At 48.8% G+C, this 27,980-nt stretch overlaps 1 protein-coding gene across 1 annotated transcript; it reads right to left on the reverse strand.

Annotated features, from left to right (window-relative positions):
• Positions 1 to 526: 526 nt before the first annotated feature.
• On the reverse strand, positions 527 to 27,941 carry FAM131B (family with sequence similarity 131 member B). The gene is made up of 7 exons (XM_040596966.1): positions 27,652 to 27,941; positions 7,194 to 7,303; positions 5,701 to 5,736; positions 3,078 to 3,171; positions 2,251 to 2,448; positions 1,792 to 1,935; positions 527 to 1,372 (listed from the first exon to the last, which is right to left on the reverse strand). Exons 1-7 carry the CDS (start codon positions 27,677 to 27,679, stop codon positions 834 to 836), a joined length of 1,149 nt encoding a protein of 382 aa, XP_040452900.1. The 5' UTR covers positions 27,680 to 27,941; the 3' UTR covers positions 527 to 833.
• Positions 27,942 to 27,980: the final 39 nt, after the last annotated feature.

Raw genomic sequence — 27,980 nt, forward strand, 5'->3', positions numbered from 1 at the left:
CTTTCCACTGGCATCCAGTGCCCAGTCCCAAAAGGACGCACCATTCTTGCCAGCTCCTGGGAAGGTAGAAATTTCAAAGAGAGAAACAAATGAAAGAGACCGAGGCATGAATATCTGAGAGCAGGGCGAGACTCGTATCTGCATCCATCCTTCCACGCCACAAGAGCCATGCCCACAGAGCCACAGCATCTGCACCGCAGCGCAGCCTGTGCCCACGGAGCGTGGTTTGCATCCATCGAGCCTACGTCTCCTATCAAGGTGCTATTGAGGATCTGGTTACACAGCAAATCTTTCATCTCAGTACAGTCTGTATCGGATACAGCCTTAGCCTCGGTATCAGCCACAATCACAATACTAGTGCAACCTATATTTGTAAAGCCATATCTTCATTTTAAACCGGTTTATATTCATATGTTCTATCAAAGGGAACCATGTCCACAGAGCAACATCCATTCTGCCAGGATGGATTCTAGCCACCTACACCAAGCCTGTCTCATCAGCCACAGCCCCAGTACGAGAAGAGTTTGTATCCACAGCCAAGACTTTGTATTAAATAGATTTAGAAACAATTTACCAATCCAGATCTCTACAAGCACCTCACGTGTTGCCCAGACCAATGAAAATCAAACATGTGTGCCCATGGTCGAGGGGAGGAAGAGGTCTTCATGTGTCAGTCACTGAGATTTTCCTCTTGTTTAAAAAAATAATTCAATGTCAGGAACGGAAGGTGTGTCTGCTCAGAAGTATGGGGAGCTGGAGAGAAGAATCCCTGTAATTTCATTCCTTGCTACCCCTCTCTTTGTTCAGCAGTGATAAGAACTTCACTGAAAGCATCAGTTGTTTGTTTCTCCCTCTTCCTCATCAAAGGACTGCACCCCAGAGGAAGTAACATCTGAGACTTTGCGGCTCAGTGCAGCGTGTTCCATCTCCTCTCGAGGAGACAGTGATTCCAGGTCCCGGCACACCGCGTCATCCTCCTCTGGAGAGGGCTTCTTGTTTAGGAGAGGAGCCTTCTCCAGCCGTGGGTTCCCTTCATCCTCAATGTGGTCCTCCATGTATGTGCTGGACTCAGCCCCTCCCTGAGCAGTCTGCAGGGGCCACACATGGACCAGCCCCGTGCTCTGGAGGAAGTTCTGCTCCTGCCGCTGTTGCTGCAGCTGTTGGTGCTGGAGAAGGCTGCTCTGAATCAAAATGCTTTCCTGAAGGTTCGTCTGGGACTCATCAAAATTCTGGCCTAAGTAGGAGCCAGTTGCTGGGGAAGCAATGAGGGACTGGTCACTGGTCTCCCAGGCGTCGGATGAACCTAAGCAATACATGCCCTGCGAGACGTAGGAATGAGGCCAGCTATCATACTGCGTCTGGGCCATATGCTCTGCAAGCAAAGGAGGGAAACAACACACGGTCAGGCTCTCTTGAGGCCAAGCCGGCTCATTCGGGCAGCCTATGCGAGGCACTGCACTGTGCAGGGCAGACAAACCCTTTAGAGGGGAGCAGGGTGAAAAGAAAAGGCATTTCTAGGCAGCAGGCAGAAGAACTCGATTATACCCACAGCTGACTGCAAGAGCTGGTGGTTTTCCACAGCCATGACCAAAAAAAGGCAAAGGAACTGGGCTTTGGAGCCTCCCTGTTACGGTTAGATTCCTTGGGCAGCTCCACAAATAGGTGATGTCTCTGCTAGATCCCAATCCCAAAACCTGAGGCTACAGAATAAAACAGGGCAGGGGGAAAGAAACATGACAACAAGAGCAGAAAAGGGATGTTTCAAGATTAGGAAGAGGCACTGGAGCTCACCTTGGCTCTCCATCAGCTCCTGGTAGTTCTCAGAGTAGTTGCCTGCTGGGTTCTCCTGGTTTGAATTCACACTCACATCCTCACCATCCATGGAGGACCAGGCCATGAGAGTTGCCTCGGAAATGGCAAATTGCTCCATTACTCCTGTGCCAAAGGAGACGAAAAGATGGAGCAGGGATGTGTGAAAGCCTCCACTTTTCACCACCCTCTTTAACATCATCTCTTGGTCACACTGTCCCACTCACTCCATCTCAGCAACATCACCCACCCCCCACCAGCCCTCACTCTCTTCACTTTGCATTCCATTGGTCATACTCCAAGCACAGTCTCCCTCTTCGGCCATCTGAACCACCCGCAGCCTCTCCGGAGTCTTCCAGGTTCCTGCACTTTGGTCTCTCAGGGGTTGTGCCCTGGGACACCCCCACCAATCCAATGCACGTGCCAGAAAGCCAGCGCTACCTGCGAGGAACCGCGCCTCCTTTTCACCATCACTCAGGTCTGAGTAGGCGTCAGCGTCTTTGCGCGCCGTCTCATGCGTGTGCTGCTGCTGCTGGCTGTTACCCTTGCCCCAGCCTTGCCACTCAATCATGTGAGCCACGCGGCCTTGGCCCATCGCCGTCGGCTTCGTGACATGGTCCTTCATGCTGCGAGATATCCCTAAGGGGCCAGACATCAGAAAACAAGAAGGGGCTATTACACAGCTCCAGGGGGGTCTGCCAAGCTCATTGCCTCTCTTGGAAGTGGAGCTTCTGCCCTCCTTTCCTGACCGGGCTCAGGCCAGGGTGGTGGAGGGGGCGGGGGGCGGGGGGGGGAGCGTTGTGTCTCCCACCCTTCACTCTATCACTCTTCAGGAGAGTTTCTCCATCTTTCCTTGGACTGGCTCTCAGAAGGGCGGGAAAGGGAAACCTTAGATATGAAAGACCATTTCCTTCCTTGCCTAGAATCCATTTAGGACAGAGTTGGGCAGAGGGATGAAGCCTGGAATGAACAAACTCAGAAACAGAAAATGGGGTTAAACCCAGACTGCTTGGGGGGAAGCAACGGAAGATGTCTGAGCAGGGGTGCATGGTAAGAAGCCAACGGGAGTAAGGCAAACGCGTTCTTTGAAAGGGCAACAGCTAAGAGATTTTGTATCTGGAGCCATGGTAGTGAAGACTCCTCTGTGGCCTCAGGAAGGCAAGAGTCAGAAAGGAGCACTTGGGGGAGCAACAGAGAGGCATGGGAAGAGGCACAAAGGCCTGTGGAGAGAAGCTGCCAGGGATAAACCCAAATTTTGAGGACCTCACCAGAGAAAGATGATTTAGCCAAAGCCCCAATCCCATAAGCATTGGAGTTGCGTTTCAGCTTGGGGAGGATGGAGGTCGTATCTTCCATGGAGAGCTGAAAAGAGAGAGAATATGAAGAAATGATATACAGGGAGGAGAAAAGGAAGTGAAGTGAGCAATCAGTATAAGGATTCCAGAAGGCAGGGGGAAGATGAGGAGCAGAAGCAAGCAACAAGAAAAAGAGCAAAAGAAGGGAAGGAGAAATTAGAGGCTATTTAACCAGGACCGGATACTGCACAGCATTGGGACCGAGTGAGGCAAGGTCAGTGAGAGAGGCGGAATCAGGCTGCGAGGAGCCTCCTTTGGCTGCTGCCCACCCTCCGCTGATGTGCTGCACTGTTCCAGCTCTTTGTTAGAGATGCAGGACATGGCTGGAGGGCAATTCAGGGAGCTTACAGTGCGGACCTGACAATGGGATACAGTAGCGCATCATATGTGCATCATACTACAGATATTAATTTTTATATGTTATTTTTGGTTTCCATCTCTTCTCATATGATCTCAGTAAAACGAAAAGTGACTGTATCAGTGATGTGTTCTGTTTCAAGTACCTACAACTACCCGTAAAGAAATGAGGTCTACAGTTCTGCCTAATTTCCTTTACCCTTTTCTCTCTGCTCATCCTCAGTCCCTGAACAACAAGGAGAGGGAATTATTGGGAGGGGCAGCACTCCCAAACATCATCATAAACCACAGTCCCTCAAGATGAATCCATCAGGCTTCTTCAGAGAGGCCAGGCACTGCATATGGGACTTGGTTTTCACAAGGGCTAAACAAGCATTGCTTCTGCTCTCCATTTTCAACCTTTTGATTTCAATCAAGTCCAGCATGTTTCAAACACAAAGATACTGAAAAGTAGTGACCGTGACACTGAAAATTTCAAATCCTGACATGAAGCAAGCATTTGGTCATAGGCACAAACCCCACAAAAGGTAAGCGGAGCATAACTGGGTACTCAAATAGTTGGAGGCAAAGGCAGGCTTTGTAAAGAGTGTGAACTGCCCACAAACCCCGGTCAGCTGCCAAAATGTGAGAGACGAGTTTGCCTGGAAGTGGAGTGAAAATGCAGCAGCTCAGGCACCCTGTAGCTTTGGAGCGAGGAACGTGCGAGTAACGTGTGAGCTGGAGAAATCAGAAAGCAGGGGAAGAACAGTGAAAAGTGAGAAGGCAGCCCTTGCCCCACGGTGCCTCGCCGTTGGTGACGAAGCTGGCTGCAGAACCCCACCTGCGCCCCACCAGCCTCTGGCCGCCCAGTGCCCGCCGGGTCCTTTCCAGCCAGCCCAGCGGCTGCGCGGTGAGCCGCCCCGGGGGAACGGCAGGGAACCTCCACCGCCCCAAGGCTGCAGAGCAATGGCAGGAGGGCAGGAGTGAACGGGACAGGAAGGGCATTCATGAGCCTGCTTTGATACCAAAGATCTATGGAACTACACCGAGAAAGAGGAAGAGCTGCATTGTGGAAGAGCTCCATGGATTCAGAATGGGTTGGAAAATGGGAAACTGCAAGTAAGGAAACTGTCTTCTACCATCTTGAAGGAAACATGACCTTGTGTATCTGGCTTTCAGCTAGACAGAGGTGCAGTGAGGAAAAAAAGTGACGTATTTCTTCCACGTGGTCGCTGCATGCACCGTTACTTTCCTGCACAAGTTGTTTCTTTAACTGAGCCAAGGCAAAAGATCCCAAGCTGCCAGTGCCACAATGAAAGATGTCAGTAGGGAGAGGGATAGTTAAAAATGTAAGTCCCCTTGATATTCAGCATCCCAAGAGCTTTCAAACCACAGAGAACCAGAAAATTACAGCCATTGAAAAGTTCTGAAAGTATCTGGAATTTGAAAATACTTATACTACCAAAAGCAGAGCATCTAATCCTGCCTTTCCAAGTGTACAGCACTATCAAACTGATTTATGTGAACACATTTTTTAAGCCTCCAGAGAGAAAAAAAAAGTTTGGTAGCACCAATATGCATTATTTCCTTTTCAGGATGCTAGTTTTGCATTAGTGAAAAAGAAAGAAAGAAAACCATATTTTTTCATGGCGTCAGTATTAAAAGCAAAAGGAACACATGTTATTAAAATGTTTGTTTGTTTCTTCTTTCACTTGCTAACTAAAGTAAACGGGTGCCAACCATCTCCTCCAGAGAACATTAAGGATTCTTTTACTTCTGGATGTAACGGCAAAGAAGAGATACATTTCTCTCAGACTTCTGGAGAAGATCAAATGATGCTCTAATCAAAGAATACTGATTTTTTAAACATGCTGGACAGACACCTCTTTTACCTAGCAGTGATATCTCAAAAAATAGAAACCTCAAAAGTAGAACACATGAAGTGACATGCATTTGTCCCAAAGAGGACAATGACAATTTAATAGCCACCTGCAGATCTAAATACCTGCCAGACGGCAAAAGACCCAGAGGCAAACGAAAATTCATCACCATCCCCTGAATTGTAGACAAGTCCCAGAATTTCAGTGGCAGTAAAGGCTTCCAGTCACGTTTCCATTCTGGTATCCACTGCACCCACTGGCAGACAAATCCTGGTCTTCCTATGACTAGAAATTTGAACAGTGGTGTGGAGCATACTCACATTGATACCATCCCAGGAGAAATCCGTCCGTGTTTGCTAAAGAAAGCAAGGAACGAGATCGTATTAGTGCAACAAACAGGCTGCAAACAGCCCTGCATCTCCATCGCCACAACCAACAGCCACTACCTTATCTGATTACGTGAAAAAAGAGTTGTGTCTTTCAAGTTGGTTTCATTCCCTGCTGTTGGTTCTGGCGTCTGTAGGTATCACGGTGCCTGCAGGTACCCAACAGGATGACACAGGGAGCCAGAGAGAAGCAAGCACCTTTCCTTAGAGGTCCCTTGCTACAGGGCGCAGGGCTGGCACCCCTGCGCAGGTGCTGCATGGCTTGGAGGCAAACAGAAGGAGGAGCTACACCACCTATGTATTTTGAGTATAATACAGCCAGTTACAAAATTATTTTCTGTTGAAATTATTTCCTCTTGTAGCTTTTCAGTTTGTCCATTCTGACCCACTTTCCCCTCACAAGCTAGAGCCGTTTCCCACACTGGCCACTACAGCACCAGCTCCCAGTGCCTTTCCTTCAGCCACCAGGACTCAGGTCGCAGCATCATGGTTTGGGGGATGCAGACATCCAGGGAAATTTAGATGAATCTCTTACACCTATGGGATCCACTCACATAAACCAAAATGTTCACTGAGGCATAGCGTACGCTCATTGACTTTCAGATCCACATTTGATTTAACTGCATTTTCCATACAAGGTCAGGCCCCACAATTTCTGCCAGGATTCCATGAACCTCCAAGTCTCTTGAAGTTATGTTCCAAGCCAACAAGGTATAATAAGGAAATTAAAATACCTATACATTAGCATTTTGTAAGGTTTTGCAAATGGGATGTTGTTGGGTAATGTAATTTGTGAGCATTATTTGTGATTCCTCAAATATTATGTGTTTAAAAGATCTGTGATCTTTTTATTACTTGTGACTGCATACCCTGAACCTTACAGAGCTGAAAATGCAGGTATCTAAGATTGCAGAAGCCACAATAATTCAGAACAGCAAACGAACCAGCCCTCGAGATACTGCATGGTAAATCAATCGGCAGTGAGTTCCTAATGAATGCATCCCTAAAGACCAAAATGGAGACAAATGTGTTTCTTCAAAAGATTTTATGGCTGTGCTGCAGAAGACGGGACAGACATGCTGCCGGACATTTCAATGAATCCATTATTCAAGGCATGCAGATCTACACGCTTGTCAGAACTGCCACATTTTTTCCCACGTTCTGTGCCATTCCAGTCATGAGTGGTTAAAAGCACTTTCATTTGCAAAATCTTACTCACTGTGGATATTTCGAAGGGAATGATTCAACTCTGCTCAGTGCAAGCCAGACTGCACAGATACGAAGCTCTGAAGCTCTGCCCCTCAGGTGTGCACCGGCACTCCGGTCCCCTCCCAGCTGATGCCTCAGGGATGCACAACACCCATTTTCTGGGCAGAACTGAAACTTTCTGATCCCCCTGGGTAAGTGGCTCTGGGACAGGCACTCACCTCGGTGGAAGGTCGATGGAAGCTGCTGCCGTGCAGTGAACTGGTGCTGTCCATATTGATTTGGTCCACATCTTTCAGTCCTTTCCAGTCCACTGCGATCACCTCGTTTCCTGTGGGAACACATCTAGTCAGGCTTTTGAACGTTACCACAACTTGTCCTAGCAGTCTCAAGCCAACTCAGCTCAGCACACAGGAGAATTGCTGAGTTTAAGGCCACAAAAGCCTTAAATCAGACCTTCCAATTTTAATCAGACCACTTGCACATTATCAGCTATTATATTTCACACACTTTTCTCCATATTAAGACCAGTCATTTGAGTTTTTCTCAGGCATAATGTATGCTTGGCTAAATGACAGCTCCCCAGACAAAAAAAGCATCTAGTCATGATGTGTGACTGAGAAAGTACCAATTCTTTTGATATCCTGTTCCAATATTAAACCATCATCACTTTAAAAGGCATTTCTCCTTTATAATTTGAATCGGTCTGACATCAACTTAGAGCTGCTGCTGCCCTTGCTTTGCCGTTCTCAGCAAGATTAAAGACCCTTTTAATACCTGCCATTACATTTCAGGAAAGTCAGACATACACTTGCTTTTCTTCTTGACAAACTAAACAGAGTGAGATCTTTAGGTTTCTTACCATACAGCATCTTTCCAGTCCTCTTAATAAATCTGCCTCTTTAAAAGACATCTCAAATTTTTCAGTTCTTCAAAATGTGGACATAAAAGCATACACAGTAATATATGTACAACTAAAACTAGCTGCTTGTGACTCCCCTTGACATTAACCCATTGTGGCGCAACCTCACAGCAGATCCCAACATCCAGCCATTGTCCCCTCAGGCCAGGGTGCACTTTGCGCAGCTCTCCAGGACAGTCCCCTGCACAAAAGCAGAGCCTGTGCCCTTTGATTTTAGATGCGTTTTAATACAACTTAAAGGATCAAGTAAAATTAAATATTAACGACATAAAATAGAAATTATAATATTGAATGAATAAAGATAAAGAATGGTATCATTAAATAAGATCAAATTGCAATAAAAGTGAGGCTAAACACAAAGCAGCACCCGTTAAGCAGCTGGCCGCGCACCCAGGGCCGCTCTGCCCAGCCAGGACGCACTGTGCCTGCAGCCTTCGTCCCACCCTCAAACTCTGCTGCAAGCTATTTGCTCCCATGTCACGGAGAAAAGATCGTACTGTGTTTGAACCTGAGCCTTTTAGAACCTGGCAAGAAATACAGCTCCTGAAATGATCATCTGTTCCTGGGATCAATTCAGCAATATCTAGTCTATTTGCAACACATGCCATTGAATGTGAATGGTTCTATTTTCATTGGCTTTTAGCTTTTTATTTACTCTTTATAGCAAATTTCTCCTTCAGAGACATATGCAACCCCCCTTGCTCGTTCTAGCAGCTCTGGCACGTTGACACTGGCTCACCACTGCGCTCCCCCGGTAGGAATCTTCTACCAGGCAAGAGATGCTGTACTCCACCCTGCACAGGCTGCAGGAGCTACCTAGGCACTTACAGGTGGGAAGCCTGAGGCACCCCTCAGCTAGAATTCAAAATGCAAAAAAGTAATTTGGTCCCTTAAAAATGCTAAACATGGTGAGATGAAAACCACCAGAAAGCAATCTCTATTTGAGTTGCACTCTACCACACCTTCACACCCACAGCTTTCTGCTGCGCGAGATCTCCCTTTCTGAAAGAGCCAAGGCATATCCTCCCCTTCACACCTGAAGCATGTTTCTGTTCATCAGGATAATTAGAACCAAGTGCTTTAATAGCATCCCCCATATGCCTTTGACTAAGCTGAGTAAAGCTGCTGTTCTCTGACTTGCAGGGAACTTAAAATATAAAGGAGATTCCTGCACTGTGTGCTACGGAGGTCAGACACAGCCAGGCTTGGGAGGGGGCAGGCTGTGGCTATGACAAGCACCATGAGGGCCACCTTCCAAGCTCATGGTCTTCTTGACTCATTTGCTTGACAGCCACGTGTGTACATTTGGCTTTACTGAGTTTAGTTATTCATTTCTACTTGTGATTACTACCAACCACAATCAGCTCCTGAGCTGTAAGTGCAGAGCTGAATTTGCATTAAATTCTGGTCAGATCACTTGGCTCCTGTCTGCAAGCACCCCCCTTTGCAGGGTGTAATTTTAGGTTGTGTGGCAAAAGCTGGGTTGTGTGTCCACCGAGGAGCTCCAGGAGATGACATTAGGAGGGGGAGCCCCAAGGGCACCCTGCCGGGCTGCTTCCCAGCACAGGGGCCACCAGCCCACCAAAGGACGATCTCCAAACACCCAGCAGTACAGTAGCAGGTGGGAACCCAAACTATGGGCTCACAAGAAGGGATACCCTGTCTGGGCACCTTAGGGCTGTCCCTGGAGAGCCACAACCCCAGGGTCCAGGGAAGCCTGTCAAGATCAGTCAGAGGGAGAGGCTTTCAGAAGCAGCTCCATAACCAAGGATGGTGGTTGGTGGCTGCCCAGGGGTATAGGACCCTTCATGGGATGCAGGAAAGGAGCATCTGGGGATTGCATTAGATTCATGTGATGTTCAGGGGAAGAACAATGGCAGGGAAAGGGAGGGATCTAGGTGGTTTGGGGAGAAACAGATGTGACAAAATCGATAAAGGGATAAAAGGGGCTGGTAGGATGTAAATGGGCTGCTGATGGGTACAGCCGTCTGGCCATGCCCTGCCCTTGGTTGTGCAGTCTGCCCTGTCCTCCTGTTACATTCCATTTCTAACCATTTTCTGGCATGAAGGAAGCTTTATTCTGGGTGCATGTGTTTCGTGACAGAGGTCCAAGTGCCAGGAACTGGACAAACCAGGTGAAATGAACTGGCGTGAGTGAGGGCATGTGAACGAACGTGCGATCGCAGCCAGAACGAAGGCAAAGTGCTCTGGGTGCCAGGTGCATGCTCGGGGTGAGGCTGCGGGATGAGCTGGCTACCAGAGGGCTTGGGGAGTCCCAGCCAGTTGTCACAGAGCTGGGGAGGGGGGTATCTGTGAGCGAGGGGTCCGCACCAGCAACTGCAGCATGGCTGTGGCTCTGGAGGCTGCTACATCCGTGTGCCAACAGCCCAGGAGACTGGGATCTGGGGGCAGCTGCTGGGTAGCCCTGGGGCAGGAGGGATCCATGCTGCATGTGGTGGATCTCCATCACACTCAACCAGTGGCAGGAGCAGGATGAGGCTGTTGGTGCTGTTTATGTGAGTGCTGAGTCCATCTGTGCTGATCTGTGTGACTGGCACGTATGCACGTGTGCATGTGTTGTGCATGTGTGTTTATGTGTTTGCACACCAGGAACACCGGCCGTGCCTGCAGCAGCCTCGCCTCCGTTGTGCTGCCAGATCCAGCCCTGCACATCAGGGTGCCCAGGGGAGTGCACCAGTGTCTCCCAGCAGGTCCGGGGACATCACTGCTCCCGGGCCTCGGCATCCCATCCTGTCAGGGCCAGCCTGGATGGGAACCCCGCTCCCTCTGGCCAGGGAGTACCGCTCAGCTAGCCCACCCTGAGCAAACGCTTCCTTTATCCTGCATAAAGCCCAGGCACCTCTACCTCCTACCCAGCCGTCGTGGTTTAACCCCAGACGGCAACTAAGCACCACACAGCTGCTTGCTTGCTCCCCCCGCAGCAGTATGGGGGCGAGGACTGGGAAGAGGGTAAAAGTCAAGGGATGAGATAAGAACAATTTAATAATTTAAGTAAAATGAAATAATAATAACAACAAAACTAGAAACTAGAAAGCAATTATAATGAAAAGGAGAGAGAAGTGGGGAGAAATAAAATCCAAAGGGAAAGGGGGAAAAAACCCAAGTGACGCCCAATAGAATTCTCAACACTGATGCTGACAACTGCTGAGCGGTGCCCAGCCGGTCCCCAAGCAGCGATCCACCAGCCCACACCAACCCCCCCAGTTCATATACTGAGCGTGGCGCTCTATGCTATGGAATATCCCTCTGGCCAGCCGGGGTCAGCCCTGGCTGTGCCCCCCGCAGCTTCTTGTGCCCCCAGCCTGCTGGCTGGCAGGGCCTGAGGAGCTGAGAAGCCCTTGAGTTGGTATAACCACCACTGAGCCACAGCCGCAACCAGCCGCGGGCTGCCAGCACCGTCTCAGCCGAGCCCAAAGCACGGCACCGCACCAGCTGCTGGGGAGGAAATCACCGTCCCAGCTGACACCAGGACACCAACTTTTGACTATCTTCCCCACCCCCACCCCACCCCCATTTGACAGGAGTTTCTTTTATTTCAATTTTGCTCCGTAAAGCTGCGGCTGCCAGCGCTGCCCCATGGCACCAGCAGTGTGAGCTGGGCAAAGCCAGAGGAGCTCTGGGGGCGCTGGATGGAGCGAGCAGGGCAGAGCCGTGGTGGGCGCCCTGCTGAGCTGCCGGCTCCTAGCGTGGCCCGAGACCTCTTGGATTTGGGGTCCAAGCAAACCTGCTAGGGCTAGAAATATCCAACTGTTGGTCCAGGGGTGTCACCTGTAAGATTTGGCTGTGGCTTAGAATCAAATACCTCTGTATCGGGTCTCCCTTGAACAGGGAAGGGGCAAAGGGGAGGAGGAAGGAGCACTGCCAGCAGAGCACATCTAGAGAGGGCAGGTACAGGACGGAGTGAAGGTGATCGGGGTGAGCCGAGGGATCAACAGAGCTTGGCGGGACAATAAAACTGGAGCTAAGAGCAGAGCAGGAGCCTCTCCCTGCAGGGGCAGCCCCTGCTCCTTCCCTCCACGCTAGCAGGGAAGGGCTGGGGCACTCCTGCCACAGAGCCCATCCAGACAGTGATGCCGGGGAGGTGCCACCTCTCCAGCGCAGAAGGCAGCTGCGCAGCAGCCATTAGTGCAGGTAGCAGTGTCGTGCATTGCTTCATCTCCATTTACCCCAGGTCTTTTTGCTGTGCTCTCCACTGTTTCTGAACACGGTGCTGCGGCCCCGCTGCACGCCCCCCTGGCACACGGAGCAAAGCAGGCTGCAGCCCCGCTCGGCCAAGGTGCTGCCGAGACCCCCCCACCAAAGAGAGAGACCAGCCCCGTGGTGCTGGCTCTCAGCACACGAGATGTGACAGCCCCAAAGGCTGGCAAGTGACCGCCAGCCTCTGCTCTCACTCCTGCTGGCCCACTGGCAGCTCCCACCAAGCGTTAGTCTGTGGAAAATATTCATGTCATTCTGGCAGATGGGGCATCAAATAGTTGAAGGACATTAACATCAATTATTTGTCTCAAAGTCCACACCTGTTCCATAATAGTAGAACAAAAGGCTGATAAAAACGTACTTATTACTGTTTTTCTCCAGTTGCAATATCTCATCTATGTAGACAAGGCAAAAGCGTGAGCAATATGTGCTCTTGCATGCACGACAGTCATAAAGACTGCATAATTACTGACGATTCTTAGTCTAAACAGTTTTGCAGATGATAAGAAAGAAATACACTGCGAGAAAATAACTCTTTAATATCTGTTAAATGCTTTTAAATGCAGTACTATCTGCTGAAGAGTTACAACATCACACGCTGCGGCTGAGAAGCAGCTCTCTGGGTTCCGAGCGGCCCCGGCCCTGCGGCGCTGTCACTGCCCATCCCTGGAAGCTGGGCGCGGGTCAGTGGGCTTCTCTCCTCTGCTAGAAACAGCCAGGGCAATGGCAATGCGCAGGCAGGGAACATCAAGTTCTGCTCTGACAGACGAAAGGAAAGAAACACAGAAAATCAGAAGAAAGTACGGACGGTGAAGTGAGGAAAAAGAAATGGAAAGCAGTACGTTATGTTGTAGCATTGTTCTCATCCAGCCTCTTTCTCCCCTGAATTAGTACGGCGTTTTGCTTTGGTAATGGTATGTTTCTTCTCCCATATGATTTGTTTTCTCTTATCCATCTTCAATTCCAGCTCCTGTTAATCATCGTGACTATTCCATTTGTAACTCTGTCATCAGTCACCTCTTACAGAACAGTATTTGCTCCGCTCCATACAAAGCGGATGAGCATTCTAAAACACGAGTAGGTCACAAAACTGGTTTTAAAATGGTTTTTGGACAAACATGTGCTACTGAATTCCTCATTGAAATGTTCTGAAAGGAGACGACGAAAGTTGAAAGATAGCTGGGTGTCTCATTTCCTTGTCATCATTACTGTATGGTGTCCATAGAAGGGACATAAAGGGGTTTTGTTTCCATTGAACTTTTTAAAGATTTCTTGATTTAAAAAAAAAAAAAAATATTTGTTTTGGAGTTTTTTTAACATCATCAAATTTATCCTTGCTCTGGAAGACTCAGTAGATGACTGAAGAACAAGTAGGAAGCTAATTACATCAAGCAATGAGATAAAACTCAAGCAGCTGAAATACATAAATACATTAAGCCACACTGCAGATCATGGTTGCTTTGTATTTTTAACACAAATTTGATAAAAAAAAACTCTGACAAACACTCATCAGAAAAAGATGTCTCCATCACAACTGAAGTGATGTTCCAACTGAAGTCTTCTACACCTCTGAGGGAAAAATATCATCCCTCTTTCTGTTACAATACTGTTGAGGTAAAACCCAAGACTCATTTTTAAGTCGGGCCTTTCTAAATAATAAAGATGAAAAACACTTCAAGAGGAAAAAAGATGGAGGAAAGAGAATACCCTTTTCCCTGCCTTTTTTTTTTGTTTTGTTGTTGTTTTGAGGGGTTTTGTTTGTTGAGCACTGTAACTTTGGACTCTCAGTTATTAGAAAATGTGTGTACTAAGCATTCCCAAGCAATATGGAATATTGCCAAGAAATAATGACCGTTTTGATGAATGCACTGGGAAAATCCAAGAAGCCTTCTGGATGTCTGTACCCCACCTTGCTGATTTAATGTTACTATTTTTTTCCTGTTTCAGTAGCTCATTTATTTTGCCATATACTTTATCATGGAAACACAGAATTTCTTTGTTGGACATATTTTAATTTTCTTTGCATTTCTGTGATCATCAGAAATCTGCCTTGTTTTGAATTACTTATTACTTAAGCTAAACAAGTCCATTCTCCTTGGGCTTCCTCTTGACATTTTTCTCAATTCCTATTACCAATGTGTATTTGTTGACATTATATTTGGTACCTGTGCCTGTATTTTGTTCATTTAACAAGATACACGCTTGAAACAGGCATCTACATCTATGCAGAAGCGTCTAATAATCTATTTTGTTGTAACTTTTGGGCTGGATGCTAGCCATCATCTCTAATTTGTCTTCTCTAATTTGTTCCACACTAAGAAGACAAACACAGTTTTAAAGTCTTAAATTCTGCTTTTTCCTTTGTGACATAACGCTGGTGAAGATGTACACCATCCGCCAAACATGTATTTGTGTTGATTGCTTTCTGATGTGCCATGCCAATTAACGTGAGAAGAAACATATTCATTAAACAGTGAATTCGCAGCACCACTATTATCCACTGTTAGCAAACTTTCTTCTGGTTCTCAACTTTTACTTTCCAGCAGGGAGTAGGAACATTATCATTCGGTATTGGTAGCCAATGCTAATGTTGGTAAAGACCAATATTTAGAGTAAATGGTTCAATTATTCTTTTCCATTCCTTTCTTTTCCCTGAAAAGAAAACAACAATTATAATTGCAGTAATTATGATCAGTCTTTAAATTGTTCTTTCCCTAATATCAATTTTCATGATACTTGTGGGAGTGTAGTATCTTTGTCAAACACAACATCATTGTGTCCTGCCAAATGTGGTGGAAATGGAAGCAGCTGAAGCTCCAGGGAAGGACTGATGGACGGATAGCATCTCCACAGAAACACCTCCCTGCCTGCACACTTGACAGAGCCAAAGCCAGCCAAGAGGCCAACGTTAAGGAAAGGAATGAATCTCTACCAGGAGAGACTCTGAGGTGAACATCAGATGGAAGCACTGAAATCCTCCCGGGTAAAGCTGCGACGTCCACCAACCTGAGTCACTCACACAGCTGTGTAAGTATTCCAGCTTGTACTGCGTAAGGAAACACAGAAAGGAGCTGCTGTTGGCACCTACCAACAGAACCACCTGTGGAAGGCGAACAGAAAAAAGTCTGTTTTCCTGGATGGAGAGGGCTGAGCAGGCTGGTGCTCATCCAGGCACAGAAATGTCTTGGTCGCCACAAAAGAGAGATGTCTGAAATCTCTGATCAACAATGAAAACGCCTACAGCTCTGAGATGTCTGTAAGATTAGGAATCAGAAGGGCAGTTCACCAGGTCTTTCCTTTGGATTTGGGTACTCTACATTTTTTTCCAGACCATTCTGCCTCTTTCTGAAGGTAGGTCCCTTTTTAGAGCTGCTTAGGAAATAGAATTAATGAACAAAGCTCCAACACCAACATTTTTCTTCTTGACTGGTAACATTTTCAAACCAATACTAAAGGCTACTGCGGAGCGTGCCCTTGCCACCAAAAGAAGCTGAGCAGAGCGCCCGACATCAGACACAGGCAGCTCTGCTCTGAGCATTTAAGCTAAGGAGGTACCGCAAAACAAAACACATCCAATTAACACAATTTATAAAAAAAATCTCAAAGCCCTGTCTCATCTGCAGAACAAGCATCAGCCAGCAGAAACAGCGGGACGGGTTTATCCTCATTCTTCGCTGCTTCTCTGAAGTGCAGAGAATGTGTCCCCAGGGGCCATGGTCAGCATAGCCAGTATGACGACGACAGCAATGTGAACCCAGGTAGCAGCCTTTTTTTCCTGGCCTACAGCCAACATTACAGAAGTAATATGCAGCAGTTGCTCTCCATATGTATTTAAATTTTAATCTCTGTGGCCAGCATGTCACATGGGCACTGTCCTAGAGCATAAGAATACCTGGAGTTGTGACATCAACGTCCCACAGCTTCATCTCTACCAGTGGGGAAGAAGAACCATCCCGAATATTCCTCAACTGGCAGATCCCAACACCCCTTTCTCATCCCAGGGATGCCCTTGGCCCCTCTCTGCGGGGTGGGCAGCACCACTGCCAGGGTGATGTCCACAGGCCAAGGCAAGACTCCATGGCTGTGCCTTTGGGCTCGCTACCATTCAGAGGGAGAAGCAGAACAAGAGCCTGCAGGAAGCACCAGCACCTGGGGGCAGTGGCAGCCCAGCAGTTCCAGGCTCCACGCTGCCAACCTGTCCCCCCTCAGCTGTGGGGTGTCACTCTGGCAGCCCCAGAGTACATACAGCCAGATGGCTACATCCTTCTCCACCGCAGCCATCGCACCGGGGCACAGTCCCCATCAAGCACCCGGCTCAGGAGCAGCAGCAACAGTCAGTGCCAGCCGGGAGGCACCGAGACTGCCGCCTCCCTCCTCCAAACACAAAGCGTGGGGGTCTCCAGAGGCAGCGATGCCCTAGGGCATGGCAATGGCCTCCAAGTCACGGCAGGTTTTCTTCCAGACAACACAAGGCACTCCGTGGGAGGCAAAGGGTAAAAGGCTCTTGGTGAGGGGCTCTTCACTCTCCTCAAGCCCCTCCAGGTGCTGGGTGTAGAGGTGACACAAACTTCTGTCTCACCCCTCTTCTTCCCACTGCTGCTCTCCTCATTATCATGCCCTTGTTTGCCCTGAAGAAGCTGGTATTTCCCAGCTGTACCGCTGCAGAGGACAACTACCTCAGCCCGTGAGATCCCAGCCAGACGGTGGGGCAGGATGCAGCACGGAGAGCTGCAGAGTCCTTTATCATTCAACAGCAGGAATCTTCTTGTATACCCACAGTTCCTCAAGGGATAATCAGGGCTTCCCTTGCTGGGCCTGGGACACTTCTGAATTGACTGCTTTCTAGCCCAGGGTCATCAGTCCTCCAAACAGTGAAGGCTGGAAGTGGTCACAACACAAGCAGATGCCCACCCCACCTGGGGGACACCACACTGGAAGGAAAAGGGAAAAATTGTTACCTCTCCTGCCTCCTTCCTCCATGCATCTCCTTTGGAGACCCAAACCCTTGTCTTGTGGGCAGATGGAGAGCACACTAGTGGGCCAAACATCTCCCATTCCTTGAGAGAAGACAGAACTCCTCCACACCCCCAGAGAGGGCCACTTCAAGCCGCGGCTGGACCCTCAAAGACGGCCAAGAGGGCAGGGCTGGCCTCAGCTGGCGAGGAAGAATGAGATCATTGCAGTCTTCCTCTGGGAAGGCCCAAGCCATGAGACCTCAGAACGGTCCACCCATCTCTGCACCTTTGGTCGCTGCGGTCAGCGCTGAATTTGAGATCCTTGGCCAGTGGGGGGATGGCCCCTGTCTTTGACAAGACTGACCAGCCTCCAAGAGAAAGTCCTGGACTCTGGATGGTCTCTTCTGGTTCAGACAGTCCAGCCCGGATTGTGCCTTCCCCCACCACCTCCGAGAGGTCTATCATTCTACACCAGTGACACAAGAGGTCTCTTGCAAGACTGCCTTGAACTACTGGTGTTTTACAAGCCTCTCCTCAGAACCTAGAAGCTCTCTGGAGTAATCAAGTCCCTCACGATGACCGACAAGGGGGAGTCTCCCTGTTGAGCCCCAGCTGTACAGAACTCACCCCCAAGCGCAGGCAGAAACCTCATCGCTGCAGCATCACTAAAACTGGGGACCCCGGGGTCTACAGCCAGCGAGTCTGGCCAACCCCATGCTGTTTGCCTGGTGTACAGCATAGAACACTCATATTATACCCCCATCTCCTACCTCAGGTGAGTCCCACAGGAGGGTAGTCCCCCCCAACACCTGGCTCCATGGAGATACCTCTCCATGACCTGTCAAAATCACAAATGACCTCAGTAAGCCCTGAGCAATGCCACGAGCTCCCTTGAAAACACCTCTGCATATCCATGTGTCAACTGCTCGACCTCCTCCCCCTTACACCCAATTACAACACATGGTTGTAGGACCACTCATCAGGAGAAGACGAGGTATCCTGGTGGCCGGTTTCTACTCCAAGCTAATTCCATGGACCATGAGGAACATCAGCTGGAAAAATCCTCCATCAAGCAGAAGGCCCAAGTTTGCTCACGGGACTCCCCGACTCACGTTTCTTACGCAATGGGAGTGAGACTGGTGCCTCCGTACATCAAGCCTGCCAGTCTCCTGGCTCCTCCAGAGCTTGTTATCAAGATTCTGGCTGCACTTCTCACATCTTCACTTGTTTCCATCCCAAGGTCTACTAAATTCTGCGCCCTCCTCATCAACTTCCCCATTTCTCCCCAAGCTGGCCACCTCCAGCTCCAGGAGGAGGAAAACCCAAGGTACCAGCAACTAGCGGTACTATTTCTGTTCCCTTGTTCTGGGCAGGGCATCACTGGGCAGCGTCTACCAGCCCCTGGACACCATGGAAATGCAGGGGTGTTCTGCTCGCTGTTTCTCTCTGGTGCCTTATTTTCCTGGGCTTAGCCTTAGTCTTCACTCTGCTCTCTTTTCTTATTTTTTCCTTCTCCTCCACCCACCACCCCACCACCATCTCAGTGACTTGTCTTTTTTTCTCCCTGGTTTCTTTTCTTCACTCTCTTCTTCTTTGGGGGGGAGGTGGGAAAGTAGGTATTTAGTACTCGTTTGGGATGGATATCAGCTTGTCCCCAAAGTGGGAGTTCATGTCTAAGAAAGTGTATAAGAATAGGGGAAACAGTAGTGATATTTTCCCAGAATACTTGTCCTAGCCTGCCACGATTTACACCTCAAGTAGTTCCTGAGACAGAGATGTCGCCTCTGTATTTAGTCATCTTTAAAGGAGTTTTCTTCTATTCATCTGTTCACTTTTTAAACCAAAAAAAAATCTTTTAGTACCCACAGAATCCTGTGTCAAGGAGTTCTGCAGCTTAACTCTGCATCGCATGAAGAAGTGCTGGCTTTTGTCTGTTTGAAACTTGCCACTTGCTAGTTCCATTTGATGTATAGGTTTTGTTTTGAAACAGATAATGAAAGTCTTCCCTCCTTATTTTCTCCATGCTGCTCATATCACAGAGGAAATTCATTATTTTATAGATATCCGTCATAACTTCCCCTAATTATCTCTTTTCCATACTTGAGAAATCCCTGTCTATTTAAATGGCTCCTCACACATAAGCCATACCACACTTTTGATTGTCTTTGCTGCCCTTTTCTGAATCTCTTCCAGTTCGATTATGTCCTTTCTGAAACGGGAATGGACAATCAAGGGCAATACATCACATCCAAAACAATGGCAGAGTATGGATTTCTGCACAGTATAATGCTGTTTCTCATTTTATTCTCTATTCTCTTCCTAATTACTGACATTTGATTGGAATTTTTACTGAGAATTAAGCTACTCATTATAACCCCAAGATCTTGCTCTCGCATGGAAATAGTAAACTCGAAACCTCCATCGCTGCAAATGTAACACTAGAATTGCTTTGCCTGTGTGCATCATTTTACATTTATCTACATCAAATTTCACCCATAATTTTAACACCTAGTCATTTGATATTGTGAGATCCTTTTGCAAAGCTCTGCATACAGCTCTTCATTTGCTCCCCCAAATGATGACTGTCATTATCATACTTTGCTACCTCATTATTTACCTCCCTTTTTCATATCATTCATGGATACACACAAACCTGAAAAAAACATTCCTGTGAAAACCATCCATTTCATCTAATCCTTGTTTGTCGTCTTTACCCAGCCACTTAATAATTTCAGGCGCTTCCCTTTGATTCAACAGCAGATTCATGTCTTGAACAGCCCGAGGCAGGTGACCTTTACAGGGGTGCTTTGCAAATCCAAGTAGACCACCGCCACTGGGTCTCCTTTGTCCCTTCTATGACTTACAAGGCATGATATCCTTAACAACAGCAGCGTCAGTGCTTCCTCATTTGTCCATGCATGCACTAATTCTGTTCTTTAAAGTTTATTAGATTGCTGCTAGGCATATCTAGCCTACAGTTTGCCAGATCTCAAAATAATTTTAAAAACTAGCACCACATTAGCTACCTTCCAACCTTCTCATACCAAAGTAATTGGAAGGTGTCACAAATCCTAATCAGCTCTTCAGCTCGTTCAGCCTCAGATTTCTCCAGAAGTCTTGCATGAATACCGTCTGATGACTTGTTACGTGTCTGCCTGCCTGCTCTACAACCTCATTTACTGAGGCTTTGAATTGAAGCTGATCTTCTGTTGCATACCCAACAAGGAAAAGTTCCACAGGATAAAATTCCACAGCTTCCTCTAGAAGGAACACAATTTTTCTTTGGTTTTTGTTGAGGTTGGGGATGGGGGGGGGGGGGGGGGGGGGGTCTGCTATGGTCTCTGAGTCCCCTGAAGCCTCTTCAGGAGTAACATCATGCACTAAGGCCTCCTGATCACTGCACAAGGCAGTGAACGGCTCCCAAAGTAAACATTTAACGTGCCAGCCTCCCCATAGGGTTAACCAAGTCCCTGCTGCCACTGCGTTCCCCACCTCCACAGCCTCCTTGATCTTCCTCTGGCCATCACAGACTCCTGCCACCATCCTGGTCAGCCACCCGAAACTGTCAGACGAGTCATCCCTACAGCAGTTTTTCCCATGGGGAATGTCAATCCACATGCCAGCCATTTGGATCAGCAAGCTATTTTCTCCAGTTTAGTCAAGATATTTTGCACTGAAACTTCTCCCATAAGCCATGTCTGATCAGCATCTGTGGGTACAGCCACATCTTCCCAGGATACAGAAACCATCTTTTCTTTAAAATTCTAGTCTGCTCCCAGACTTGAGAACTTGCGTCTGAAACTCACAGAGAAACATCCTGATCATCTAATCTGACCTCATTAAAATAAGAGACGCTAAAAGTATCCCCTTTGTCAATTATACTTTCTGTTGCTGTGCTTGAACTAGATTATTTTTTTAATCTTAGTTTTTATGCATTCAGATGACAGAGGACTCAATATAACTCTTAGTAAATTATTTCCAATAGTTAAGTATTTTTACCATTTAATTTTTTTGCCTCATTTCCAATCTGAATGTATCTGCATTCCCTCCATCACATCTTAACTGTTTTCTGCCAGGTTGAAGAGTCAGATGGTTTTGAGGGTATTTTTCTTCACTCAAACACCTAGAGGCTGTCATCAAGTCACTTCTGGAAGTTTTCATTCACGGTTCCATGTTTATTTTCTGGCCGTTCCTCAGCTTTGCAGTACTCCTCGAAGTGATAATGAAAGAATTAGGCAAAGCAGATGAAAAATAATTTTTTCACAGGTGCCAAACGCAGAGAAAATATAACCTTCTCCCCTCCTGTTCAATATTCAGCTCTTAATAGATCAAAGAGCCACTTCAGCTTCTTCGGCTGCAGCACCACAATAGTAGCTGTTGACCTACCGATCCTCTGCTCAGATATCTATAAGCGTTTGCAGTGTGACTGCTTTCTAGCACAGAGCCCTGGTCCTGTAAATGCTGCTCACACCCTGTCATTAGGTACACGACCTTACCTTTGGATAGACTGAAACACGCTGTCTGTCAAGATTCAGTACCCCAAATGACTCAGATTGTTGCATACCAGTGATTTATCCTTTTCATTTGTATTTTCATTTTTAGCAGTTCTTCCAGTCTTTGTAGATTCTACCAAGTTTATCAGCATTTTAGATTTCCCTCAGGATTTTGAGCAATATGTTAAAATCAGATGGTACTGACAACTGTATTGAGAAACGTGGGATCACACAAGAAACAGAAGCTTTTCAGCAATGATTCTTTGTTACTGTTTTGCTATCTATTGAATGTTGATGCCCTCAAAATGTACCTTATTCATATGTTAGACAAAGAATCATGTGGTACTAAGTTGGTTGCTAACCAATTAGTGGTTTTATCTTTTACAAATATAGTATTCTAGATCAATTCCCATGACTGTAGGCAAAGGCACTTCTATCACAGAAGTATTTGGCTGCAGGGAGTCCCATAAAGTCGTGAACTGAAGTTAGCTTGGCAGGACCTGTTTTGCATATACCCACTCTGACTGGCATATGTTCTTCTGATATTTTATCAGGAATTTTATCAGACTGACAAAACCAAGTAACGAGGTTAAGTTGGGATAGAGCCCCAGCCTTTCACTTCCAGATCTTCCTCACTATTTCAAGATTTACTGAAACACAAAGCTTTAACTTTTTATCCCACTGCTTAAAAATACTTGAGGGCAAGTAATCTTGAACTGGCTGTTGTTAAGTATCAGTCTAAAATCAGGACTGCTTGCTGCTGGAGAGCATGTCCTTATAAAATGAGCTGAAAACTCTTTTTCTCCTACTTCCCCCCCAAGAAAACAGGCCTAAAATATTTATTGATTAGTTCACTTTTTCTGCTTCTATGAACATCAGTCTACAGAAGTCAGACTCCCGGCTCAATCACGTCAATGAAATATTACTCATTACTTCCATTTTTCCATCAGCTACTTTGTAATTTCTCACATAACCATGAACACTGCTGATACCCTTCCCCACGTCTTCTAGCACGGATTCCTTACAAAGCCAGGCTTACGCGACCGTGCTGTTCCTTAGCCCTCTCCCTACAACTTCGAGACCACCAACCTATTTCGGTAACCCTGGCAAGACAGAGGGGGGTCTCTGACATCGTCACTTTGCACATGCCTCACCACAGCCGGCTGCTGGGCTTGGGAGACGGTCTCTGCTCGGCTCCCGACCGGCAGAAGTAAGTTCTTACCCCACAGCTCTTGAGTTTTTTGAGAATGGCTCGAAAGAGAGGCCAGCCTGGGAAGAAGTAGCAGTAATGGAGCCAGACCAAGCACCAGGCAGTCTGATCCAGAGGGAGGAGTGTCCCTTTGTCCCTCTGCTGCATGTGCCCCCCCCCCCCCCCCGAGCTGAGAGAGGAAGGGGGTACCCGGTGCCCTGCCAGGTGTCCCCATACTCCCTCAGCACGGCGCCTGGTGGTGGCGGGTTCTGCACAGGGATCTGTGCTCCCTGCCCTCCCACCTGTGTGACCCCCAGAAAGTGGATACAGCCCTAATGTCACGACTCAGCTTCCTCCTGCACGACCCTGTCCTCTTCAAGGCTTCTCCCTCTCTTTCCTTCTTTCACCGACTTGCTTCCGTGTCAAAGGTGGAGGAGGAGGAGGGGGACACCGGCCCCCCGAGAGGGCGTATGGGTGCAGACTGGGCATCTCACTTTTTCAGACCAAGCGTGAAGGCTATCCTTTCCATGCCAGATCTCACTCCACACACCTTCAGATCCATGGGGAAACAAGTAAGGAGGAAAATGAAGGGCATGTTCACCGACAGCCCCTGCTGCCAGTCTCCGGTCCTGCTCCCACCCTGCGGAATCTAAAAGGCCTGGATTGGGGGTGGGTGGGGTGGGGTGGTCTCTGGCTCTATTTCTCCCACCATGGATGCTATGAGCCATTTGTTTAGACTTAGTATGGTGCACACATTGAGAAAGCAACACAGAGAGGATGTGCTCCTCCCTCCGACAGTACGCTGACGGCTCCTCGGTGGGGGGGAGCCCAGCACCCCAGCTACGGGCACTGGCAAGCCAGGCCTGAGCCAGGGGCTGCGAAGCGAAGAGCACTGCCTTTGGCATCCTGCACGGCAGGTGACTGACACTGTGCCTGAGCTAAATCACTTCAGCTGTCTCTTGCAAAATTGCCAGACCAAAAAAGCATGGGGAGGACTTCAGCTGACAGTGGGGCTGCCGTGGGGAGGCAGCCTGTGGCACACGGTACCCTCAGGAGTCACAGGGAGGTGGTGGTGGGGAAAGGTACAAGAGCATACTGAGGACATGTAGAAGACCTGGGGTCCTCTGACAGAACAGGACCAAAGTAACAGGTCTAACCTGACTCGGAAAGGCAACCACTCCAGGCTTTAGATCCTGAGCATAGGATCACAGGATAATTCAGGCTGGAAGGTACCTCTTGAGGTCTGAGCTCCTGCTCAGAGCAGAGTCAGCTATGTGGCTAGACCAGGTTGCTCAGGGTTTTATCCAGTCTGGTCTTGAAAACTTCAAAGAATGGACACTGCACAGCCTCTGTGGGAAACCCCTTCCAAAGCCTGACATTCCTCATGGTCAAAAAGCTTTTCCTGATACTCAGTGCAAGCACCTCTAGTTTCTCTTCCCCCACACTCCAAAAGTATTACCAGTTTTTAATTTCTTGGAATATATTTCCACCGTTTTATGTCACTTCACAAAACATATTTGCTGCAGGCTTCTGTGCAAAGACAAGAGAGAAATCAGAGGCATCACCAGAAAAACCAGAGCAACCTTGAGCTTTCTATCCATTTTAATCCATTCAAGGAATTAAGAGAGATCCTGCCACACTAGTTAGAACAGCTAGAACTATTAGGAGATGTCTAAGCTGTGGTCAAAGGTACACTTGCAATGCATTCAAGCACCTATGCAGGCCTGAAATCTTACATTTGGCTAACTCAGCTACTGACAGTAATCAAGCTGATCTTTGCATTTAGTTGGCACTCAAATATCTACAAGTTCCCAGCTGGATTTTGCAACCTTAGCTGTCCAGCAGCCTCAGTGAAAACCTCCCTCACGTTCACTGAAGTTGAGTCCCAGCTAGGGCGAGAGTCACTCGGCAGCTCCCTCAGAACTACGATGGGCTAACTATCACTGATACACTGACCTGATGTGTAGCTCCAACCAGAGGCAGAAGCCAGCTGCAGTGCTCACTGTGCAACTGCTACCATACCATTGCACGCACAGCACATGTATGGCACTGAGGCGTGACTGGGTACACCTGTGGAGAAGGCAACTGGGTATCAGTTTCACCTTTTAAGATCACCTTTCTGCTTTTTTCATACCCTAGGAGATCCTAATCTGATAGTTGCCATTGTGATTTCTGATGTCCTCTCTAAGACTGAAAGATGTTATATGACTCTTATTTCAATTTTACGCATACGGAGCTGCTCTGCTATGACCCTCTCAATTACTTTTCCCCAGGGAGAAATAACCAGAAAGCTCATATTTAGGAAAGAAAATGTGAAGTTGCACATCACTAAACATGTGCAAACTATGACATCTAACTAGACCATAGTAAAATGTCCCTGCGGGAGATGGAGAAATCATGTGGCTTGCTTAAAACTGGAATGGAAAAAGGCCCGGAGCAAGCTCAGGGCACAATCCTGCACTGGCCCTTGTGTGGTGAATAAACTAAATGTGACTGATTACAAGCTTTCTATCACTAATTAAAACCTCCCAAGTTCCGAGTTCAAAATCTGCCACTTGAAAATTCCAAGGTAAAACCAATACAACTGCACCACCCTCCTATCTCTAGGACCTACCTGGTCTTGGAAAGGCAACACAGAGCCCGTCTATTGAACTGATCCTGCAAAAATCTAACCAGGTGTGCTATACAGCAAGAACACAAAGCTCTACTTGTGCTAGGCTGTTAGTTTCCAAACACATCCTCAAAGCCCAGACCTAACACTTAAAAGCACTCATCCCTCAAAACGGGTCCGAAGGATCCTCCCAGTAACTCCAGCAAGACTGGAGTGAAAAACCTAGGCTGCCAAGTAAGAATCACCCTGACAAACCTCCATAGGTGGGGGAGTCCAAGTAAAACTCAAGGATCCCACCATCACCCAGCCCAACCTCTAGGGCTTGAAACAGATGAAGTCCCCACTGAAGCAGTACCACTTTCACACAAAGCATCAGGCACTATTACTGCTTTCATATCTGACTCCCATAAAGATCAGAATCACGGATGCGCAATGCCCCTTAACATGCATCTTCATAATACGAGATCAAGAAAAATTCCTCCATTAACTACATAAATAGGTCCCTAACGCCCACTGTGGTCTCACCATCTAGAATGAGCACATATTGCATAACCCAAAAGTCACTACAGTATGGAAAGTCCAGTACCTGTACCATTAAGGTCTGTATTTAGGGAATGCAATCTGCAGACAAAACAAATTTTCAATTATCGCTATTCTAACATTTTAATGCATAGATGCTCTTTTGTATTTTCAACTGTGCCCACATATCCATATGACATTTATAAAGATATATAAATACAGTATTCCCATACAGACAGATATATATATACACAAGAACAGTAATTGCAATAGCTCAGGTTACACAAGGCTTTTTTGAAACACAGATTCCAGGTCACAGATCATAAGAATGCTGCCATGCCCAGGAACAAATACCTGTGTGGGTAAGTACGACAGCTCCACCACATCCTGGAGCGGGGAGTGGATCTTACCAGGTGTGTGCCTGTTCTTTATCTGCTCAGCATTGTGGGAAGAGGGACCAAGAATTGATGCTGCTAGTTTAAACACACATCGATAAAAGGGGTATAGATAATTTGCCAGCTGACAAGATAATAATGCCCTTGGCAGCATGTGGGTGTGGAGGATACGGGAAAGGCAGAGGCAGGAGGCAATACATGCTTTGATATGCTACAGAGACAGATCCAGGTGAGCCCAAAGAATCTTGAAGGAAAACACTGCAGTGATCTTTGCCATGTGGATGTTACAGAAGACATAAGAGATTTCTTAGGTCATGAGGATGTTTGAGACTGGCAAGAGACACAGGCTAGATGTGGGAATAAATCCCAAAGTGGCAACTGGAGTCTGCAGCGTAAAGTTTGCTGCTGCAGGAGTCGACGGTTCCCTGGAAGTGCTCACAAAGGGTCTGCCCCTCCAGCCAAGGAGCGTCACCGCACCGGGCTTCGACACAGCCCCTCGGGTTTGTTTCGGGGAGGTAGTTCAGCCGCCTTGCCCACAGACGTCACAGTGCCTATGTGCCTTGTGGAAGGGCTCAGAGAGCACCGTGCCCTACGAGCCGTGGTTTTCTCTCAGAGGCCTTTTTGAGTGGCTTGAACGACACATCCCCACGTAACTGATGTCCGTGCATGTGTTTTGCATAGAGGAATTTTCCTGTGGGGAGGAAAGTGTGCCACGGGATGCTGGTTTTGCCTGTCAAGACCCGCACTTAGGGACCAAGGGATATCTCTCGGTACCGCATGTGTGTGGGAGGGGGGGAGCTGGGTTACACAGCCCAGCGGCCCGGGATCCTCCGCTGTGAAATGTGCGTGGCCCAGCGGGAAGCTGCGATTCCTCCCACCGCGTCCCCTCGCAGCGGCTCTGGGGAGTGAGGGGATCCGGGCTGGCCCCCAGGGATGCTAGCGGCAGGGACGGGAGCCGGACGTGCGGCTCGGGCAGCCCCGGGCAACAACGAACCGCCGCCGGGCGAAGGACGCAGCCGCCGGCCGCCCGCTCCGCTCCCGCTGCCGGCGGCACGCCCCGCACCCACCGCCCGCGCCCCGCTCCGCGCTCATCCACCGCCCGCGACCTTCCCCCGCGAGCACCGCCGTGCCCGGCCCCGGGCGTGCCCCGGCCCCGCTGCCGACACCCAGGCCGGCGGCCGCCCGCCCCGCCGCGGGGGCCGGGGCAGCGGGGGGTGGGCGACGGTGGCGCTCAGCTAATGGCGCTGGTCGGGCCCGGGGCCGGCCGTGAGGGGGCGGCGGGGGACGACCCGCCACCCTCCGTGCCGGTGGCCGTCGTGCCAGTACCCGGGGCGGGGGCCGCGGCCGCCCGAGCATCCTCCCGTGCCAACGCCTTACCCACGGTGCGGGACCCGATGCAGCCCATCACTCCGGCGGGGCTCCGGGGGGAGGCAGCGGCCTCGGCAGCGCGGAGGAGGCGGAGGGAGGCAACGCGGCGGGCGGCTCGCAGCCGGTCCCCTCAGCGGCAGCCGCCGGGCTGGGTCATGGCCAGGTGCGGGCGCAGGGTGCCGCCGCCGGGGCGGCGCGGGCGGGAGGGGACCCGCGGGCCGGGTCTCACCTGCCCCCGCCGCCGCGCTTTGTCCCGCTCCCCTGCGGCTCCGCGGCCGCGGCCCCTGCCTCCCCGGGCCCCCGCGCCCGCCCCCCGCCTCGGCGGCTGCCGGCGGGGG

The sequence above is a fragment of the Falco naumanni genome, chromosome 5 (genome assembly GCF_017639655.2).
Source record: "Falco naumanni isolate bFalNau1 chromosome 5, bFalNau1.pat, whole genome shotgun sequence".
Classification (NCBI taxonomy): Eukaryota; Metazoa; Chordata; class Aves; order Falconiformes; family Falconidae; genus Falco; species Falco naumanni.